The sequence below is a fragment of the Rhinatrema bivittatum genome, chromosome 16 (genome assembly GCF_901001135.1).
Source record: "Rhinatrema bivittatum chromosome 16, aRhiBiv1.1, whole genome shotgun sequence".
NCBI lineage: Eukaryota > Metazoa > Chordata > Amphibia > Gymnophiona > Rhinatrematidae > Rhinatrema > Rhinatrema bivittatum.
In genome coordinates, this window is record NC_042630.1 from 36,129,539 (window position 1) to 36,152,157 (window position 22,619).

General features: G+C 45.2%; 1 protein-coding gene across 1 annotated transcript in view; it reads left to right on the forward strand.

Moving 5' to 3' along the window:
- The first annotated feature begins 8,665 nt into the window (after nucleotides 1–8,665).
- DCAF8 (DDB1 and CUL4 associated factor 8) overlaps nucleotides 8,666–22,619 on the forward strand; it is a 101,212-nt gene continuing 87,258 nt past the window's right edge. The window contains exons 1-3 of the mRNA XM_029580107.1: nucleotides 8,666–9,093; nucleotides 10,711–10,758; nucleotides 12,191–12,277. Coding sequence (XP_029435967.1) covers nucleotides 12,229–12,277 — 49 coding nt within the window. The 5' untranslated portion in view covers nucleotides 8,666–9,093; nucleotides 10,711–10,758; nucleotides 12,191–12,228. The remainder of the gene's footprint in view (nucleotides 9,094–10,710; nucleotides 10,759–12,190; nucleotides 12,278–22,619) is intronic.

Below are 22,619 nucleotides of genomic sequence, written 5' to 3' on the forward strand. Positions count from 1 at the left end.
CTATAGATGTGCCCTAAGAAAATCAGAGCTACAAATCCCATGCAGTGGCGCAAAACTAGAACTGGATCAGCTTGTTCCTTATGAGACTGAGCCCGATGGCAACCCTACACCCATGTTACCTTAATCTTTTAGACATAGTACGGTGCTTAATTCTAGCTGTACCCAGAGGTGTGGTCCTGAAGGGAGTTTTCAAATGCAAATCCAGGATCTTGCTTGTAGAAATAAATTTGGATGAAAGAAGCAGGGAGATTGGCAAGTACACCCACAAGGTTATCTCCACCCATCACCCTGGGTACAATTATAAGGGGCATTTTAACCCTCCCAGGAGTTGGTTCCTGCTAGGTTCACTAGCCTCCATCCCTTGCTTTTTCCTCACATAGACTTTTTTTTTTTTTTTTTTTTTAGCAATGCTATGGGGGTATGGAAGGGAGAGGAACAGGTACTTTTATTGCATTCCATACAAACTCCAAACCCATAAGCCAGCTGCGCTTCCACAGCGTTGGGGCATTGGGCCATTGCTCCCTCCCTCGAATGCAGAAGCCCCAGGCCCAGTACAGCAGGTTAAAACTGCAGTGCCCGAGAGAGGCTTTCAGAGCGCCTGCTGGCAATGCAATTGCTTCCCCCAAGCACCGGTGCTTCGACAAGCGTTCACAGCTTTAGGGCCACAGACAGCCGTTCTCAGACCGATCTCAGTGGCTAGAACCAAAGCTTTAAACATACTTCCAGGCTGAGCCAGCCAGTTTCGGTGGGCGGCTGCTCTAAAAGCTGGGTTGGGGCAGGGTGGTAAACTATGCATGAATATGAAACTTGTCAATATACACCATTAGCTCCCCGCGTCTAATGCCAGCCGCAGGTACAGCATGGGCATTTGTACCTGTGGAGCCTTAGTGAATTTTCAAAGAGAAAATACCTGGATACTTTCTCTCTAGTGAATTTGCTAACGTTGGGCGAGTACCTGTGCATCTTAGCACAAGGCAGCTAAATTTCCCCCTTTCTGCTGCAAGTGGGGCATGAGACGTGGCTGCCTTCATCTTGATTCTTCCCCCCCCTCTATTCAGTGCTAGGATCCATCCCTACAGCTCCTACCCAGGGAGGGAGCAGTTGGATCGCAGGGCTGGACAGAATCCTGGGCCAGATCGAAGAAACACCAGCAGGGCCCAGCCCACCGAGCGGGAATCGCAGTGACTGCCACAGGGCAGGCCGGGGGGGGAGTCATTGCCGCTGCCCCTGGATGGCGGCAGGAAGAGTCCGTGAAGGAACAAAAAAAAAATACAGAAAAATAAGAGCAAAAACTGCAAACCAAAATGACATGTCCCTTGCTTCCCCCCCCCAAACTTGTTGGCTGGCTAAGTTTTCAAACATTTTTCCAGCCTGGATAGATTGCAGATCCTTTCAACTCTAGGACGCTCGTTCAAGTCTGCCCCACAGTGACTAAATGTCACTACTATTGGATGGGGGGGTGGGGGGGGCCTGTATGGAGTGAGTTGCCAGTTTCAGGGCAGCTCCCGCAGGATGGCTGCCGCCTACTGCTATAAAACCCCCAGTGGTAGCAGCGTGCCTCTTGGCACACAATGGAGGCTGTAGGATTAAAAACGGGTTTCAAAGTCAGGAAAGCCTGGGATAAGCTCGGGAGATTTAAGTATTCAAAGAGGAAGAAAGAATGGACAGAGCAGATGGGCCTGGAGGTCTTTATCTGCTCTAGGTCCTGCTTATATTACCTAGTCCCGTCGATCCTCTCTCCTACTCCCTTTCTTCTTAGCCCCCCCTTACATCTGCTTATACACTGTCCTCCCTTCCTCATGCCCATATACCTTTCTCCGTAACCTGCCCCTTCCTTCCCGCAGCCGGAGACAGATTCCATTGCCCACCAGAGCAGCAGTGATCAGCGGATGGTATGGGCTTGATAGAAGGGGCCACAGTGGAAAGTAATCCCACGCAACTCAAAGTCCGGGATTTAAAAAAAAAATCCTTGAGGCAAAGAGTACGGACAGTGGGCTAAACTAAAATAACTATGATAACGGCAATGGGGAAGGAAACCAGAGGAAAAGGAAACCGGTCTGCTTCTCTAAGAGGGGTCAAAACTAAAATAAAGGCAAAAAATCAGCATTCCGAAAGTACGAAGGAACTCAAAACGACGCACACAGGGAAGAATAGCTGGAGAAGCTGAAAGAGACGGGGAGAGCAGTTAGGATGGCAAAAGCACGGGTGGAAGAAAAAAAATTGCTGAAGCGGTTATGCAAGATAGCAAGACTTTTTTTTTTCGCCAGATATGTCAGAGAAAGGAGGAAGGCCAGCGATGGGGATGGTAAGACTGAAAAGTAACAATGCAAAAGCAAAATTGCTAAATAAATGCGTTAGCTGAAGAAGGCCTTGTCGAAGGGTGGCAAGGGCACGTATGGGAGTGGGGTAGGTGCCACACTATTTAACGGAAAGAACGTTTGGGTGCAGCCAGCGAACCCGAAACGTGTGACGCACTTTTTCTGGGCTTCTAAGATGGCAGGAGACACACCCTAGGTCGGATAATCAGGAGTACACAGAGGTTCTGGGGACACAGAACATCTCTATACTCCTGTTACACAGATCTTTGAAAACAGGAGTGCTTCCTGGAGAAGGGCGGTTGCAATCCTCTTGCAAAAGTGGTAACAAAGAGGAGGTTGGAAACTGCAGGCCAGTTAGCCTTACCTCGCTGGTGGGAACATTAATGGAGACCGCTGAAGGAAAGGAGAGAGACGTATCTACAAACCAGTGGGTTGCAGGATCTGAGGCAGCACAGGGTTGCCAGAGGAAGATCATATCAAATCAATCTGACTGATTTTTTCTCGATGGGGATGACTGGAGAATTAAAATAAGGGAATATGCTGGATATGGTTTATTTGGATTGCAGCTTTTGATACTGCCTTGCAGAGGAGGCTCATGAATAAAATGAGCTGCCTGGGGGTGAGTCCCGAATTAGAAATTGGGTTGAGTGATAGAGGGCACTAATAAATGGAATTTATGCTGAGGAAAGAGAGGAGAGTAGTGGAGTGCCTCAGGAATCAGCTCTGGGATTGGCTCTGTTCAATATCAATTGTGGATTGGTAAAAGATAGAAAACAGTAGGAATGAACCGTGCTGTGCCCCAGGGATCTGTATTGGGACTGGTGCTTTTTAATATTTATAAATGATCTGGAAAAGGGAGCAACGAGCAAAGTGTGCAGATATGTAGGTGACACAAAATTATTCAAAGTAGTTAAATCACGAGCGAATTGCAAGAGGACCTTGTGAGACTAGGGGATTTAGGAATCTAAATGGCAGATGGAATTTAATGTGGACAAGTGCAAAGTGATGCATATAGGGAAGAATAATCCAAACTTAGGTACATGCTGCTGGGTTCCATATTAGGCGTAACCATCCAGGAAAGGATCTTGGAGTCACTATGGACAATACTGTAAAATTCTTGGTTCAGTATGGGGTGTGATCAAAAATATCAAATAGAATTTTAGGCATTATTAGGAAAGGAACTAAAAATAAATAAAACAGGGGCTATCAATCATGGTACAACCTCATCTGGAGTATTGTGTTTAGTTCTAGTCGCCCCCCATCTCAAAAAAGATATAGCGGAGTTGTAAAAGGTACAGAGAAGGGAGACCAAAATGATAAAGGGGATGGAACGATTCCCCTATGAGGAAAGGTTAAAGAGGTTAAGGCTCGTCAGGGTGGAGAAGAGAAGGCTAGGATAGAGATCTATAAAATCATGAGTTGGGTGGAACAGGTAAATAGGGAACAGTGGAGAAATAGCCTAGTGGTTAGAGGAGTGGGATACAACCCGGGTGAAGCCAGGGGTCAGATCCCACTGCTGCTTGTGACCTTGGGCAAGTCACTTGACCCTCTGTTGCCTCAGGTAACAGATTGTAAGCCTCCTGGGAACAGGGAAATACCTACAGTATCAGACTGTAATCCACTTTGAAGTGCTGAAAAGTAGAATAAAAATATTTACCCTTTCTAATAGTATTAAGATTAGGAATCTAGAGACAGGGCATTAGAGCATTCTCTTCACAGTTCTGCAGATGACCATCCTATCTAAACTGGACTACTGCAACTCCCTTCTCCTAGGCCTCCTTGCCTCCACCATCAAACCCCTACAAATCCTGCAGAACGCCATGGCGAGAGTTATAACCAATCCCCGTAAAAGGGACCACATCACCCCCATATTAAAAGATCTGCACTGGCTCCCCGTCTCTTTCCATACACAATACAAAACACTTACCATCCTACACAACGCGCTCTACAAAAACAATCTCGCCTGGCTCGAGGAAGTGCCACATTTCCGTTCCTCTAACCGCCCTGCCAGAACCTCCCTTCACACCCCATCTCTCAAAACTGCACACCTTACCATCACTAGAGAAAGAGCCTTCTCCATTGCTGGCCCTACCCTCTGGAACTCCCTTCCTGCTGATCTCCATCTAGAACCATCCTTACACCAATTCAAAAAAGGTATCAAGACATGGCTTTTCAAGCAGGCCTATCCGGATACTAACCAAACCTAGACAGTGTTCTTCTTTGAACCGCCCTGGCTCTCTAGCCTCCCCCCGTCCGTCACCCCCAGTACCACCCTCCCTCCCCACCCTCTTAGAACTCGCCTTTTTGTTTTTGTACATATTTGTATACAGCTAATCCAGTTATTACTTGCACTCTGCATGTGTGGTGATTTTTTAGTAATTTAAAATGGTTACTCTCCACCTTCTCTTCTTAATCTCGTTCCTTCCTCTTTCTCTTAGCTTTGTTACTCGCCTCCTGCCCACTTCTCCCCTTTTTCTAGCCTGCCCCCTTCTCCCCCATCCTCATTCATTGTAATTTCCTTCTTCTAGTTACTTGTAAACCGGCGTGATGGGTCCTACGAATGCCGGTATATAAAAGTTCATAAATAAATAAAATAAAATAAAAATAAGAGGTAGCACATTTAAACAAATCGGACATTTGGTGCACAATTAACTGAGGAATTTATTGCCAGAGGATGAAAGCAGTTAGTGTAACATAGTGAATGACAGCAGATAAACGCCAAAAGGACATTTAATTTTTCAAAATGGAGACTTTGATATAATGAGGAACATAGTTTAAAACAGAGCTAAAAGGTGCAGCTACAAATGATTAAGAGTTTACATCAGGCATGATCATTGTTTAAAAATACCATCTTGGAAGCCCAGACCGGATGGTATACAGGGTAGGCTCTGTCCTCATATAGGACACCCTTTCAGTTGTGGTCTGTCTCCACCTGCTGGAAAGGAGGCTCAACCCACGGTCTGGACTGATCCGGGTACGTACAGGGGAAAGAGAATTTTAAAAAGGAAGCTGGTCATAAAAGCAAAAACTCATAATAAAAACTTAAAAAATATATGCGAAACAGGAAGCCTGTGAGAGAGTTGTTTGGACCGTTAGACAATCCGAGGTACTTAGGGAAGACAAGGCCATAGTGGAAGACTTAATAATTTCTTTGCTTCGGTATTTACTGAAGGATGTGTTGAGGAGACACTTATGCCAGACATGGTATTTAATGGTGATGATTCAGAAGAACTGAAACAAATTACTGAGAACCTGGGTGATGGAATAGGGGCAAATTGAACAGAACTGGCCCCAGCACTGATCCCTGAGGCACTCCACTTATCACTGCTTAGAATGAATTCCATGTTCTACCACTGTCTGTCATCTCTCACTCACCAGTTTTTAATCCAGTCCTCTACCTTAGGACCCACCTCCAGGCTGCTCATTTTATTCATGACCCTCCTATGGGGGATAGTATCAAAAGTTTGCTGAAATCCAAATAAACCATATTCAGCGCAGGTCCTTGATCTAATTCCTTTGTCACCCAATTGAAGAAATCAATCGGGTTCATTTGACATGGTAAAAAAAAAATAAATGCTGCTTTGAATCCTGCAACCCACTGCATTGTAGATAGTTCACGCGCCTTTCCTTCAGGAGAGTCTCTGTTAATCTTCCCACCACTGAGGTAAGACTGTACTTTCCAACCTCCTCTCTGCAACCACTTTTGGGTATAGGTATGTTTATGTATATGCCGCCTATGAAATATCCTTGGCAGCTCACAAAGAAAACATGTTAAAACAAACAAAAGGCATATCATAATCGTTAGGCGCCCCGGCCACGTGAGGCCCCCTCACCTTAGCGAGCAGGAGGCTCAGCCCTGCCCCGTCCTTCAATGCTCCCTGCCACCGACGTCAGCCTGCACCGCTGCAGCCCGCCCTCGCGGCGTTCCCCGATGCTGAAGCTCTCCACGGACCCTCTAGGCGCACATGCGAACCACTCTCCGAGATTTAAAGGGCCAGCGGTGGGAAAGTTCCCCATGGACTGAGAAGATGACGTCAGGCATGGCAAGGTATAAATACCTTGCCTTGCCACTTCCTCCTCGCCTCAGCAACGGGTCCTGCTCTGTTCTAGAGTGCGAGTTGTCTGCCTGATTCCTGCTCCTGGTCCCTACGTTCCTGATTCCTGCTCCTAGTTCCTGCATTCCTGATTCCAGCTCCTGGTTCCTGTGTTCCTGACTCCCATGCCTGGTTCCTGTTCCTCGTTCCTCCTCAGATTGCTCTCCTGGTTCTGACCCTGCTTCATCCCGGGATTCTGCTTGATCACCATCCATCCTGACCTTTGGCCTGTTCTTCGACTTTGCTTGCTGGCTGCCTGCTCTGGCCTCCAAACTGCCCATTTCCTCTTGTCTGTTGCCTGCCCTGACTTCCAGTACATCAGACATCACTTCAGCCTCCTGTCTTCTGGGATTGTCATCTTCGAGAGACCTGCACCTAAGTCCTGCCGGCCCTGGTACCCAAGGGCTCTACCTGCGGGGAACATGGGTTGGTATAGGTGAAGGTCCAGCTGGGGCTTCTCTCCTGGAAGCGCCTCCCGACAACGAAGACCGTCAAGGGCCTCTTCCTGGCGGTAGAACCTTGCCTTGGCTCACGGGTCCATCTTTTCACCAGTGCCAACAATAATTAAATCACAATAGCACTATAAAAGAATAAAACCAATAAAAGAAAGCTAAATAACAACCAGTACTAAAAAATATGCTTGTTCAGGAACTAGCAAACTAAAATTACTTAAGAATCTTAAAACATCCAACATTAAAAGTAAGCTTGTTCATAAAAGAATGTCTTCAGTTGTTTCTTAAAAGATTTGATACAGTACAGAGATTTCATCTTATCTGATAAACCATTCCATAGATCAGGAGCAGCCACTGAAAATGCAAATCTTCGAATTTCGGCTAAGCACACTTGCCTTACAAAAGAAACTTCAAAGGTTTCTGTATGAGTGCAAAGCTCTGGTAGGACAATAAGGCTTTAGCATTGCTGAAATCCAGGAAGCAGATGGCTAAGCAAGTAGATTTTGCACTAACTTGCACTTAAACTTGATCCAAAACTGGACCAGAAGCCAGTGAAGACTTGCCAAAACTGGGGTAATGTGCTTCTGGATCGAAAGGCCACATATAAGCCGAGCGGCAGCAATCTACAATGACTTGATAGCAGTAGTGGGGAGACTCAAATATAACCCAGTGCATAAATCCATGAGATGCATTATCATCAACTGAACTACTGTCTGGTAATTTCATTTATGAAAAGAGACATCTTCCCTTCTCCAGTCCCGTGGAACCACTCCCAGCTCCAAAGATCTATTGAATAGGTAATTCAATGGATCCGGCAAAATTTCTTTGAGTTCCTTTAATATTCTGGGATGCATCTCATCCTGCTCCATGGCTTTGTCCACTTTCAATTTTTCTAGTTCCACGCAGACATTCTCTTCCATATATGGTGTGGTATTCACCCCACTCCCATATGTTCTCTTGCCAAGAATCTGTGGTCCTTGTCCAAAGTCTTCTCCAGTGAATATTGAACAGAAATATTTGTTTAGCATTTCTGCTTTGTCCTTATCTCTTTTCACACATTGCTCATTGTCACTTTTCAATCTTACGATTCCACCTATGGCTTTTCTTCTTTCTCCAACACACATGAAAAATGTTGTCACCTCTCTATATCTTTTCGTCTGCTTTTGCCATCCTGATTTCTTTCCTTGTCTTTTTTAACTTTACTAGATATTCTCGGTGTTGTTCTTTTTTAATCTTCCTTCCTCACAACACCCCTCCCTCATCTCCTTCACTTCCTCATGTTCCCTCCTCCTTCTTTCCTCAAGTTTTGGGCACTAGTAAACAATGAACAACAATAGCCAGTAAGAGAAAAATCATTAGTTTTTAATTATAAGATATCGTATAACAAATCAGTGCTTACCAAACAATGCAGAGTAGACTTTCAGCTCTGCTCTTCTGAGCCATTACACTTACTTAATACATCACCGTCTCTAACTTATACACTGATGAGTTAGTTTGCATAACATTTTCCTAATGGGTTGAAATTATAATTTTATTTCATATATGCTGGTAAGACTGGATTCCTTTAGATCATATGATTTCTTGTAAACTGAACCCAGAAGGCAGAAACAAAACTCAATGTTGACCCTTAACATACTTTTTGACCTTTAACATACCTTTTAGCATTTCAGCAGCATTGTATAACTTTACAGATGTGATCAATACAATTTCATTGTGTTGTAATTATCTTAATTCTTCACCACCAAACTAGTCTGGCTTTATGGGAAAACTTTCTCAATAGACTCATATACCCCTTCCCCTCCTAATGCTCCCTCTTACTTCCTTATGTTCCCTCTTCCATTCTCTTCCCCTTCTTCAAGTCACATTCCCCCTTATTTCCTCGTACTTCCTCATACACCCTTACCTCTTTCTCATGCTCTCTTCTCTCTCCTCCTTCTTCATATTCCCCTTCCTCGTCTTTATTTAACAATTCTTATTAACCGTCTTCCAGATCTAAAATAGGCTGCCCATTACTTCCTCTTTCATCCTCATACCCCCTCTTACTGCTTTACACACCTTTACCTCTTCCCTCTCACTTCCTCATGCGCCCAGCACCCCGTAGTTACCCTCCAGCTTTGCGTCTCCGGGGGCCGCCGTAAAGCGCGGCGGCAGTTTGCGGCTTTGAGCGGAGAGAAGATGGCGGCCGGAGCGTCGGAGGTGCCGGACGGGCCTTCAGCGCCGGACCAGCTCGTGAGTGCCCGCCGGCTTTCGCTCCGGCCCTGCCGTCGGCGTTCGCGTCCCTCCTTCCCGTCCTGACACAAAGAGAGAGCGCGAGAGAAACGGCAGGGCCCGGAGGAGCAGCGACAACTCTCCCCGCAGCTCCCGGAGAGCAGCAGGGCCCGGCATAACAACAAGAGCCCCGCCGCGGCCGGGCCTGGCAGCCTGGGCTCTCCCCTGTCCGGCGTGTGGAGGGCGAGTGTGGCCTCTCCTCGCACACTGCTCTAGAGCCCCTGGGGCCTTTAACCCCCTCCCTCCAGCCCAGCCGCAGGGTCCCTGATCATCCCCCCCAAAGGTGGAGGGCTTTTGATTTGTGAATTTCTGATGCCCGAGTTAATTCCTTCGCCACAAAATACAGGGGGAGCCTTGTCCTGCAGCTGGGCCACAAGGAGCGAGTGAAGTTGGCCCGGTCCCTGAGCTTGCAGGTTTCCCTTCTCTGCATTCTTCTTATTATTTCTGTAACGAGGTGATATCGATACGTCTAAAATCCGAGATCTGCACTTCGTATCTTTGTTATAAAGTGTTTCACTCTGGCCAGTGGAATGTCATTTTTCCTCCAGCTTTTACTTTCTTTAGCTTTTTTTTTTTTTTTTTTGGCCTTTGCAAAACTTTCTAAACCAGACTGCCGACTGTTCAGGTTGAAATAATAGTATGAAAACAAAATATTTAGTGCAGTTAGGAGACAGGTTGGGTTTTTTTTTGCAAATTCTTTTTCTTTGTAGCCAGAGTGTGGGAGTCTCGACCATGTCAAAATAATGTGATTTATATCGTGGCAAATGACTTAGCTGAAAAAGAAGTCTTATGTTTTGACATTTACTGCATTTCTTTAATCCCCATGAATTGTAAATAAGTATAATGTAAATTCCCCAGTGCCTTTGTTGCTGTCAAGCAGTCCTGTAGTTTCCATGCCTGTTTTTAATTTTATGTATATTATCTGTATATTAAATATATCGAATGTCTGTTTTCTTAACCAGCACTGACAACCATCTCCCTTGGGTGCCCTGATGTTGAAGAGGTGCTAGGAATGTACAATTTTCCCTAGTGCCTCCTTTTTAAGCACAACCCCTCATTTAAATATTGAATTGTGCACCTAGGAGAGGTGGCTGGGCATGTATTAGGAGCGGGCACTGAGTGGCCTGATTGTGTTATTTGGACTTTTTTTTATCAGTTTTCTTTTTTTTCTGACACAAAGTAGAAGTTGGGGGTTAGGAAAAGGTTTCTTTACATTCTTGTGGCAGATTTTTAATCATCTAAAACTTCTGACTCTTGTTCATTTAAGTGGGCTACCCCCTCCAGAGCTGATTCTTGAGAACTTTCAGACCTCCACGCATGTGCAACCAAATGATTTTATTGCATTAAGTTGGTTTTCTATCCAGTCACCAGATTGCCTCTTGCTTCCCTGTTGTTTTGCCTTCATGCAATGGCGTGTGTAATCTTTGCTTATAATTAATTTAATCTGCTGTTTGCACAGTAAAATTGATTGCCCTTAAACACATATACAAGAAACATTTCTGTTGAACATTTTGAAATTTATGGAAGAGGCAGATTCATTTAATATTAAATTGCTTTTTTACCTTTAAATATTTACAGCACTGAGTCATCTGAAGGCCAGGACTGGCTTCTTTGGCAAAAGAATAGGTGAGTAACTAGGCAGTGACAATTTAAAGTTAAACTTGTGATGTGTCTCTGGGATTCAAAGCAGTATAATAATTGAATTGTTTTTATTTTCTTGTATTATTTTCTTTGTCTGTTCCCCCTGGTTTAGTAATGTGTTTTTTAAGCTTGCTTTCTGACAAAAAGGCAGCTTATGAACTCACCCTGTGTGTGTGTGTGTGTTCATGTATTGCTGTCGCCTTTTCCCCCTCCCCCCAACATTTGTGTTTAATGTTCTATGCCAGATTTTCAGTACATGTCAGGGTGCCCAAGGGGCTTTTGAAGGTTTTTTTTGCTGTGTGTGTGGCTGGAAAACAAGCTTCGTGTTCTTCTATGGCTTTAAAAATTGGTAGGAAAACAGGTGTTTTTCTTTTGAGGATCCACTTTAAATATGGCTGACTCCTATTGTCTAGATTTATAGCCACACCCTTTCTTCTGTATTATAGAATGTGAGTTGCTATTGGCTTAACAAAGGATAGGAGGAGGGTTTAGGGTTATTGCAGATGCACTCGGAAGGATGAAGAGAACCCACTTAGCAATCATAGAGCAGTCGGTACCCAGAAAAGAACGTGAATTGACTCCATAACTGCCACACTTTAAGATCTAGTTTTGGTTCCTGTTGACTGTTTTTCTAATATTAGTAAATACAGCAGATTCTGTGCACATCATGACCACATCAGTTTATTTGGACTGACTTGTTAAAAATTGAATAACTTTTTTATTCCACACAACAGATGCTAGATCTGGCCAGAGCGGTTCACAAATATAAAATATTACAATCAATTTAAAACTATACACAACTATAAAATAATTTTAAAAATCCCTTTAAAACAAACTCTATATTTGACTGACTTGACCCAAAGGCCACCTTCTTACCTACCCTGGTCTCTACTACCAAAGAGTGACCAAAAACAAGACCCTATTGCAAAGGGAAAAGTCATGCCTTCCTCCAAAAGGAGAGAGAATGTTTCATCTCTTTCACTTCCAAAGGTGAATTCCATTTCTGGTCCACATACGGAAAACATTCTTTTCCTGTTTACCAGCTTACAGACCTCCTGTTTAGTTAGATCATGGGCCAGGGCTGCTGTTAAAGAACACAGATTTCAATTAGGTATGTAACACCTGATCCTGTCCTGTAAATAAAGAGCACCCAGCCCATGCAGTGCCTTATACATCATGATCATTAACTTTTATTGTGCCCTCTTTTCAACAAGCAGCCAATGAAAGTGAATTAACAAAGGCATTAGATGAGCTGCCATATTATAAACCACTTGTAGCCAATGTATCTGTTTTATTTATTTATTTATTTTTTTGGGAAGGCCCTCCAACACAATATTACAGTAATGATACAAGGGTGCATATTAATGCCTGGATCACCAATCTGAAAGCTGAAATATATGGTTTACTTTTGTTTCAGTTGTGCGTGGATAAAAATAAACCAGAGCAGAAGCCAAGATGTCGGGTAACGGTGCTAGCACAGATGGAAAAACGGATGTAGCCAACGGTAGGCAGAAGCGGATAAATTTCACAACTCAAGTCTTGATGTGTTGTGCATAAGCCCACATGATGTATGAATTACCTTTTTTATCTGTGGTTTTCTATATAAGGCTTTGTCTTTCAAACCTCACTTGTCTGTAAGCTCTAAACTATTACAGCAATCTCTGAAGGCTGAAGATTCTCCTCCCTGGCTTGCTGAATTGTGATCTGGGTGTAGCTTCACTCTCCCTCCTCACCCCTCAGGGACCGGGGCTGCTCCTGCAGTTATATGAAACTGCGGCTCTTGCTCCCTCTGGAACTTCAAGCATTGCCTCAGCTAGTGCTGCTATATAAGTGTCTTTGTTCTTCTTTCTCCAAGGACTGGAGGCATTGCTACAACTTCACTTTCCAGCCAGAGTACAGTGTCAAACCGAAGCCATGGTGTTAACTGAAGTTCTATTGTTCATCATTTCAGATCAGCTCTGTCCATGTATCATATTTGTATCTGATTTTCAGGAAATCTGTGCATGCAGAAACTCTTACGTTGGTGATCTTTAGAGAACTCACTAAGAATATTTCCTATGACAGCTGGGAGCACTGCAGACTTAATTTCCAGTCTTTGTGGAGGAAGTGGTGGTTTCAGTCCCTAGTGAGACCAGAGGTGCAAATATAGTGACTGAACTGATTCCCAATCCCAAATATGACAATTTTTTTTCACTGATGTAGAATTGACTGCATATATACATTGTTTTCTTGTCTAGTTCTGGATTACCATGTAGAGAGAGATCTGTTGTTTTTGGGTTTTTTTCCCAACCAAAACCAACTCTGTAACCCTTTGTGTTTTGCTGTTGTGAAGTAAAGAATCTCTTAAGCTAGCAGGGAAGGCAGGGTAGTCTAAGAAAGCTCAAATTATGGTTGTGTGGTACTTCCATCTTAGACCTTCCCTGTGACCATAAGGAAGGGGCTCAAGGTTTTAGGAGGGTTTATCTTAAAATAATGCTTGCATTGACCCATTCAGTAAATAAATATCACATTTCCTAGCGTGTAGCCAGATGGACTCAGGACCAATGGGTTATGCTCCCCTGCCAGCAGATGGAGACAGGTTGCAAAGCTGATGTCACTGTACATATGTCCCTGCAGTGACCTCAGCTCTCAAGTATTCTCCTTCTGGATATACCTCTCCCTATGGGAACTGCTGCACTTTTTGGAAGGAGAAATTCTACATTCGAAATTGGATCTAAATTACTCTTCACTCATTGAAAATTCCTGAGGCGATTTCAGAGATCCATCAGAGGTATCCAATAGCCGATTCCTGGCCTGGGCTTTGCAGCTGAAAGGCAGCGGGTGCAGGAAAGCAGAGTGCGGCGGTGACAGCCAAAGCCCTCTCCCCCCATAGCTGGAGACTGTCTCTCTATTCAGCTGGTAAGCGCTGAGCCCAGGTAACTAAAAAAAAAAAAAAGGAAGATTGAAATCCTGATTCAGAGATGATTAGAGAGAGTTTTAGTAGGACTCCCCTCTGTCTCATTGCTTGGCATGCCATACCAACGTCATTCTTGCTTCCGTTGGGGTAAGGGGAATTGGGCTTCCGAGCAGGTTGAGCAGCCCCCCCCCCTGGTGGGCTAGGCCCTGTTGTAGACTTTATTGGCACACCACGTGGTAGGCCATGGTGGCACATCTAGCTCACATTTGTGTGCATGCCATATTGCCCTCCATAGGATGTTAGTATGCACAGTGCTTCGGCTCTGAGCACGTACTGTGCACATAATGGGTGCGTCCCTATGCACACATCTTTTAAAACACGCAATACAGAAAGAGCTGTGAGCACGAGCTGTGCATACGGTTTGCTAAGCCCCGCTAAAACGCTCGAAATTTGTATGCATAAATAAGCACGAATGAGAGAGTGCACAACTACCACTGCCAATGGTGCCGCCAACCAAGAAACCTAAGCGCCTTGCTCTCTGCAATGCTTGCCATATTAAAGTATCACGGTCTGACCTGGTCTCCAACTTATGTTGGCAGTGTGAGGAAGCCCAAGGAGAACTGGCCTCCTTGGACTTTGCTAAGCCAGGCTCCTCCCATTCCGATGATGGGTTGGTCACTTCCTTAACTGAAAGTATGCCAGACCTCAGTATCTCCTTCACTGGGTCATCCATGGGGGAGAGAAATTCAACTGGTCCCACCCCAGTGCCTCCTGGCTTAGGCATGGACCTGGCTGCCTTTTCCTGGGTGGAGTTTTTCCAGGGGCTACAAGCCTTCGTACAGACGCAGTCCACTTCCTAACTTGCCCCTGTCCGGACGGAACTTTAGCCGGTGACCCCTCCCTCTCCCATTCCTACCGGCAGACCCCGAGGTATGCCTCACCTTATCAAGGCTAAGAATGCATGGACAAAGAGGAGGATCTAGATTCCTTGGAAGATGGGGAATCCCCCCCCCCCCCCCCCGGTTTGAACTGTATTGGACCATGTTACGGTTCTTTCATAGAGACAAATTGCCGGCCCTGGTTTCCCAGACCCTGGGAACTAGGAGTTCCTGGGGTGGATTCTATGACGGAACCAAAGAAGATTCCGCTTTTGATTTCCTTGTGGAAAGCCTCCTGTTAATTTCCAGTGATGGACGCCATCCAGTTGATTGATCTGGAATGGGATGCCCCAGAAGCAAGTTTTAAAGGGGGCAAGGCATTGGAAGCTCTACTCCCTCTGGACACAGCAGCATTTCCCTAAAGTGGATGCACTGGTCTGTGCCATCTTTAAGCAAACAGCTATTCCAGTGGAAGGGGGAGCGGTCTTAAAAGATGCACATGATAGGCAGACAGATTGAGTCTATCCTTAAACAAGCCTTTGACGCTGTAGCAGTATCCTTACAGATCACTTCTTGTTGCGCTCTGGTGGATTGTTTGTGTCTGCTTCTTTCTCAGGAGATTGATGACTCTGGCATGAATTCCTGAGCAGTTATGGAACCCGCTGCTGCCTTTTTAGCAGACGCAAGCTCTGATTTAGTCCGTACTTTGGCCAGAGGAGTGGCCTCAGTGGTGGTGGCGGCCAGAAGACTGCTCTGGTTGCGGAACTGGTCAGCTGACGCAACCTCCAAAGCGAATCTTACAAAGATGCCCTTTAAAGGATCACTCCTATTCGGGAATGAGTTGAAAAAGCTGGCCAGTAAATGGGGCGAATCTCCGGTTACCGGAAGATAAGAGGAAGCAACTAAAGCGCCCCTCGTCATTCCAGGGGTTACCAGCGTTTTCGCCACTAACAGAAAATTCGTCATTTCAGTGGTCTTGACCTCTTGGGAGGTCCAAGCCCTTTTGTACCCGGCAGCCCAGGAGAGGGGCAGGTTCCGGTTTAGGCTTGTCCCGAACCCCCCAGTGAAATTTTACTGACCCACCTTTGGGATGAGGAGATAGGGGGTCATCTGTCTCTCTCTTACCAATGGTGGGTCGAGATTAGTTTGGACAAATGGGTACTAGAAGTCATACGAGAAGGATATGCACTGGAATTCCACAGTACTCCTCAGGACATATTCATGATGTTTCCTTGTCTCTCCCAGCACAAGAAGCAGGCAGTGGAGATTACACTTCTAAGACTCCTCAGGATGAGGGCTAAGATCCCAGTACCTACACCCCAGGAAAATATGGGGCATTATTTCATCTATTTTGTCATACCTAAGAAGGAAGGTTCCTTTCGCCCCATCCTACACCTCAAGAGTGTCAACTGTCACTTGCGAGCGATTCATTTTCCCATGGAGACCGTGATGATGGCCATACAACCGGGAGAGTTCCTAACCTCCCTGGACCTATCTGAGGTCTACCTGCATATTCCAATCCAACAGGATCACCAACGTTTCCTATCCTTTGCGGTGCTGGGTCGTCAGTTTCAGGTGCTGCCTTTTGGCTTCATCCCCCCCCCCCCCCTAGAACTTATTCCAAGATTATGATGGACGTGGTGGCAGCATTGAGAAAAGATGATGAGATCCTGGTGCACCCATACTTGGACGATTGGCTGATCCAGGCCAAGTCCGTGGAAGAGAGCCTCCTGATGACCAACAAGGTAATCTCATTGTTACAGGAACTCTGTTGGGTAGTAAAACCTTTCCAAGAGCAGCCTCGAGCCTTCCCAGTACTTGGAGTATCTGGGAGTCCGGTTCGACACCTGGCAGGCCAAGATCTTTATTCCATCCACACAGTTACAGAAGTTGATGTACCAGGTGTGTCAGTTGGTGAACACGGTTCGTTCAACAGTGTTCTCAGTTTGGCAGCAACCCTGGAAGTAGTGCAGTGGGCAAGGGCACGCATGCGTCCTCTTCAGTGCTCATTGCTATCATGTTGGAACCCACAGTCTCGAGACTATTCAGTTCATCTCCACTTATCGATAGGAGTCTGCTGTCATCTCCAGTAGTGGTTACAAGAAGCTCATCTGAGCAGGGTTGTGTCCCTGTCCTCCCCAAACTGACTGGTTCTCACGACAGATGCAAGTCTCCGGGGCTGGGGAGCTCACTGTCAGGAGCTGATGGCCCGGGGACGTTGGATAGAAGAAGTAGTCCTCTGGAACATCAATTGCCTAGAAGCCCGGGCAGTCAGATTGGCGTGTTTACAGTTCAGCCACAGACTCCAGAGCCAGGCGGTCTGCGTGATGTCGGACAATGCAACAATGGTGTCCTACATCAATCGCCAGGGAGGAACCAAGAGCCAGCAAGTGTCACAGTAGATGTACTTCCACCCACTCCATAAGAGGTCTATTTACAGGTTCTCAGTCTTCCACATCGCAGGAAAAGACAACATCAGAGCAGACTTTCCAAGCAGGGAGAGTCTGGATCCAGGAGAGTGGGAATTGTCTGCCAAAGCATTTCAACTGATAGTAGATCATTGAGGCCTTCCACCAATTGACCTGCTGGCCGCATCCCACAATGCAAAGGTCCCTTGATTCATCAGTCATAGAAGAGATCCACGGTACTAGGGAGTCGACGCTTTTGTTCAGATCTGGCCGGAAGACTAGTTGCTATATGCCTTCCCTCCATGGCCCCTGCTGGGCAGGGTCATTCGCAGACTCGAACACCTCAGGGGACTAATACTGCTAGTAGCTCCAGATTGGTCCAGTTGTCCGTGGTATGCTGACATGCGGAGACTTCTGGTTGAGAATCCCCTGCGCCTCTCACCGCACAGAGATCTGTTACCGCAGTGACAGATCCTTCATGAGGATCCGACTCGATTCTGTCTTACGGTCAGGCCATTGAGAGGGCTCGCCTGAAGAAGCGGAGATATTCTGAGGTGGTAATTGTCACCTTACTCCGTGCTCGGTAGTTCTCCACATCCCTAGGATAAGTGTGGGTCTGGAGAATATTTGAGGCCTGGTGTGAGGAACACTGTGTCTTCCCTCAGGCAGTCAAAATCCCACTTATTCTGGAAATTTTGCAGGATGGCTTGAATAAAGGTTTGGCCCTTAGCTCCTTGAAGGTGCAGATAGCGGCTCTCTCCTGTTTCAGGGATGAGGTGAATGGGATCTCCTTGTCGGCTCAACGGTCTCCCTTGCAGTTTCTGGTCCCCTTGTGGAATCTTAATTTAGTGCTGGTATTTTTGGCAGGTCCTTCCTTTTGGCCACTGTACAGTCTTTCCTTGTGTTTATTGACTTTGAAAATGGTGTACCTGGTAGCTATATGCTTGGCACATCGCAACTCTGAACTGTAGGTATTGTCATGCTGGGAGCCTTTCCTCTGGATGACTCTAGGGGCATTTGTAGCTATGAACTGTTCCCAAAGTAGTCTTGGAGTTTCCTTTGAACCAGTCCATTTTGTTGTCATCCCTAGGTAAAATCAAGGATGCGGAGGAATATCTGGTCCTCAGTCATTTGATGTCAAGAGATTTTTAGTGCGGTATCTGGAAGTCTCAGAACCAATCCGAAAGACTGACGGCCTGTTTGTCCTTCACGGCGGAAGGAAGCAGGGCAAACCAGCTTTGCGGGCTTCCATAGCTCACTGGATTATGGAGGCTGGAAAGCCATTACCTTATTGGATTAGAGCTCATTCCACTAGGGTCAAACACTCATGGGCAGAGGTCAGACTGCTGTCTCCTGTCGATATCTGCCAGGCAGTGACATGGTCCTCCTTGCACACCTTTTCCAGGTTTTATCGCCTGGACGTACAGGCCCGGGAGGATGCTGCCTTTGCATGGATGGTACTGACTGGACTGCAGGCAGCCTCCCACCCCGATTGGGAGTAGCTTTTGTATATCCCATTGGTCCTGAGTCCATCTGGCTACACGCTAGGAAATGTAGAAATTACTTACCTGATAATTTCGTTTGTCTTGGTGTAGACAGATGGACTCAGTATCCTACCCTCGGTTGCCCAAGATATGCGCCACGGGTCCTCCCGTGGAATGGGCCTCTAATCCAAGATATAACGGGTAAGTGTTCATCCAGTCCCTAGATTAAGGTACCTATATTCTTACTGGAGTTGTGTTTATGGTTGGCAGAGACAGTTACAGTTATCCATTTAATTGTATTTTAATCATAATTTTAGTCATATTTTCAATTGTCCTTTTACTAGTATATCTATAGTGGCTTTTGAAGAGAATACTGGAGAACTGAAGTCACTGCAGGGGGAATATGTATGATGACATCAGCTTTGCAACCTGATTTCGTCTCCTGCTGGCAGGGGAGCATAACCCACTGATCCTGAGTCCATCTGTCTACCCTAAGGAAAATAAAATTATCAGGTAAGTAATTTCTCCAATACATGGCATTTGAATGGAAAATTCATACCTACTGCATATCTTAAAAAGAAGATATCCATTCTGGTGACTTTGGGTGGTGTGGTAGACATCTGTTTGAACTTGAGCAAAGCTTTTGACACTGTTCCACATAAGATGTCTAGTAAACAATCAGAACAATAAAAAAAAAAATAGGCCAAGAAGTTGTAAGTTGAGTGGCAGGATACAGAGATTGGTGGTAAATGGAGTCCACTCTGGTGAAGATAAAATGATCAGTGGGGTACTTTAGGTCTCTGTGCTAGTACTGCTTCTTTCTACTACCTTTATTAGTGACATTCTTGAGGAACTTGAGGAAAAAATATGCTCATTTGCAGATTATACTAAGACGCATGGAAAAGGGGCTTCAAAAAACAAACAATGGTAAAGGGTTTGGAAAATGAGCTTCAGTGCTAATAAGTGTAAAATCTTGCATTAGAGAGACACAAATCCATTACCCACATATCAGAAGGACAATAACTGTAAATCATCCAAGAAGAAAATAGAGGAACAATCATCTCATGTGACCTTAAGGTAGCCACTAATAAAGCAATTAGGAAAGCTAACAGTATGCCTGGCGGCATAAGTAGAAGCATCAGTAGGTCACTTGAGAGACTTCACCTTGAGTGTTGTGTTCAGTTCTGGAGGCTGGACCTTTGAAAGAACATTAAGAGAATGAAGGCAGTTCAGGAAAGGTCTACTAAAATAATGTAAAGCTTGCAACATGTGCTTTACAAAGGAAATAATGTTCATACCTGATTTTCTTTTCTTAAGTCCTAGCAGACTGGTCCAGCACAGATGGGTTTTACTTCCCCCTACCAGCAGATGGAGACAGAACACTGTTTTCCTGACGTCAGTCTATAAAAGGCACTGTGAAGCTGCAGCAGCTCAGTATTTCTGATTTAAAGCATGGTTATTTAAGCAGGTTAAATAAAGCACACATTGTGCCCCTATAAATAGGGGAGTTGCAAATGAGCCTCCAGAAGAACTTGGATGGTAAAACAGTAGAGAGATCCTCGAGACCAATTACAAAACTAATCAACTAATGGAAAATTCTTAAGCAGAAAGTCAGCTGAAAGTACAGGGAGGATACCTGAATTGGTCTGGTAGGACTGAAGGAAAGAGAAAAATTTCAAGTAAGAAACCAAACTTTCCTTCCTTTATGTCCACCAGTCCAGATGGGATGTAACCAAGCCACATTTACGCAGGGACAAACTTGTATGCAAAACAGCCCCACAAGAGGAAACCTGGCTATCATGCATATCCAGCTGGTAATGCTCGGAAAAAGAATGCAAAGAAGCCAAAGTTGCCACCTTGCAAATCTCCTCTGGAGAAACTGAGTGCAGCTCTGCCCACAAAGAGGCCTGACCCCCTTGTGGAATGTGCCCTAAGACCTTTGGGCACTGCTAAACCTCTAGAAATGTTGGATGAACTAATAGCCTTCTTTATCCACCTAGCAATAATGGCCTTAGAAGTTGCCTTATCTGTTCTGACCATTAAACAGAACAAATAAATGATTTGATTTCCTAAACTAATTAGTCACCGTCACCTAAGTAAAATTCTTCTAACATCCAAAAAATAGTTCTCCTTGGCTTTCCCCCATCTAAAGGATGGAAATTCCACAGACTGATTCAAATGAAAGGATGACACCATTTTGAGCAACATGGGAATTATGCCGATGGACACTCCAGCCTTTGAAAAATTCAGAAATGGCTCCCTACAAGTTAGGACCTGCAATTCTGAGATACGCTAAGCCATTGAAACATCAATCAGAAAAACAGTCTTCAAGGTCAAATCCTTAATAGATAAGACACCCACCGCACAGGTTCAAATGGGGCTCTACACAAGGCTGAAGGACCAAATTTAGATCCCAAGAAGGATAATGCTTTCAAAGAGGCTGAAGTGCTTTCCCCCTGCTTAATAAACAGAGAGATGTCCAGATTGCTGGCTGAAGATCTTCCTTGAACAAATCCCTATAACTGGTAATAGTGGAACCTGTATCTTCAGAGTTCAAGACCAGACCTCTCTGAAGACCAGGCTGCAAAAAGGAATGAATCAAAGGCACCAATGCTCTAAAGGGAGAAATGCCTATCTGCTTGATCACACCTCTTCTTAAAAACTTTCCAGATTCTGATGTATGCCAAAGATGTGGATTTCTTCCTTGCCTGTAAGAAGGTCGTCCTTTCAGTAGTCAAGCTGCAAGACAAAAGGGAAGTGGATTGTCTGTAATCACTGGACCCTGATATAATAGATCCTGTAACTGATCCAATGAAACTGGCCCCTCTGAGGCTTATGAGAGCCATCTGGGCCAGTTCAGTGCTACCAAGACCACCAATCCCTTGTGTCTTTCTCTTCTTTGAATGACCTGGCCTATCATCAACTGTGGAGGAAAAACATGGAATTGGCCATCCCAGGTTCTTTTCTAACAGAGAGCAGCACTCCCACTGAAGATGACTCTCTCCTTTGAGTGAAGATCAAATCAGTCTTTGGAATTTTTTCATGTGGTCATGAGATTCCAACACTACCTTTTTTTACTGGCAAATTATCAAGATGAAGGCTGTATCTGTCAGCTCCCACTCTCCTGGATCCAGAGTATGAGGACTTGAGAAATTCACTTGAATGTTCTCTTTTTGGCAATGTGGGAGCAGATGGAGCCTGCAAATCACTTCCACCCACATAAACAAGAGTCTGGTCTCTGCTACCGGAAGATTTTGTGTGCCTCATTGATGATTCACATATGCCACTGCTGTAGCATTGTTGAAAAACATTCTCATTGGCTTCCCCTTACAATGGGCCAATGCTCCTGAAGAGCCCATCTTATGGCTCTTGTCTCCAGATAACCAGTGGATCACTTTGACTCTTTTGGGTCCCACTGACCCTGACAACAAGCTCCCCAACTACTCAAACTGGTATCCCTGGTCAGTATGAGCCAATCCAGGGTCTCCAGAGTGTCCCCAAAGAGAAATTTGGAATGGACCAAACCAGACTGTCTCTGGCTTCTGAAATCAAAACCAGTCTCCTCTTGAAATTCAGAGATTGTGCCTCCTAACAAATCAGCTCTCGGCAATGGACATGTATGGCCTCTTTCCCAAGGCACTTAGATCCAAGGTAGAAGCCATGGACCCCAGAACTTGTAGATATTCCTAGATCCTGGGTAGCTTCAAGCGTAGCAGATTCCAAATATGCAAGTCTGGCAATTCTTTCCACTATGAAAACAACTTTGGCCTCCCAGGTTCTGCAAGACCTGAGATGGTACCAACTTGCTCTTGGCAAAATGTATCACTCTGCCTCGGTCCTGCAGTAGATGCATTATCCTGACCATAGACCACTGGGATTTCTCCTCTGTTTTTGCCTGAATCAGCCAATTGGCTAGGTATGGATGGACTCGCAATACTTCTTTGCAGAATGCCACTGCCACCACAACCATCAACTTGGAAGAGGTTCTGGGAGTAGTGGCCAACCCAAAGGGGAGAGTGCTTGGAACTGAAAATGGTCTCGCAGACTGTAAACCTGAGAAATGTTTGCTGATTCTGGCCAAATAGGATTAAGGAAGTAAGCCTCTAAAAGATCCAATGAAGTATGAAAATCCCCCTTTCTTACTGCTATAATTACCGACCAACAGTCTCCATGCGGAAAT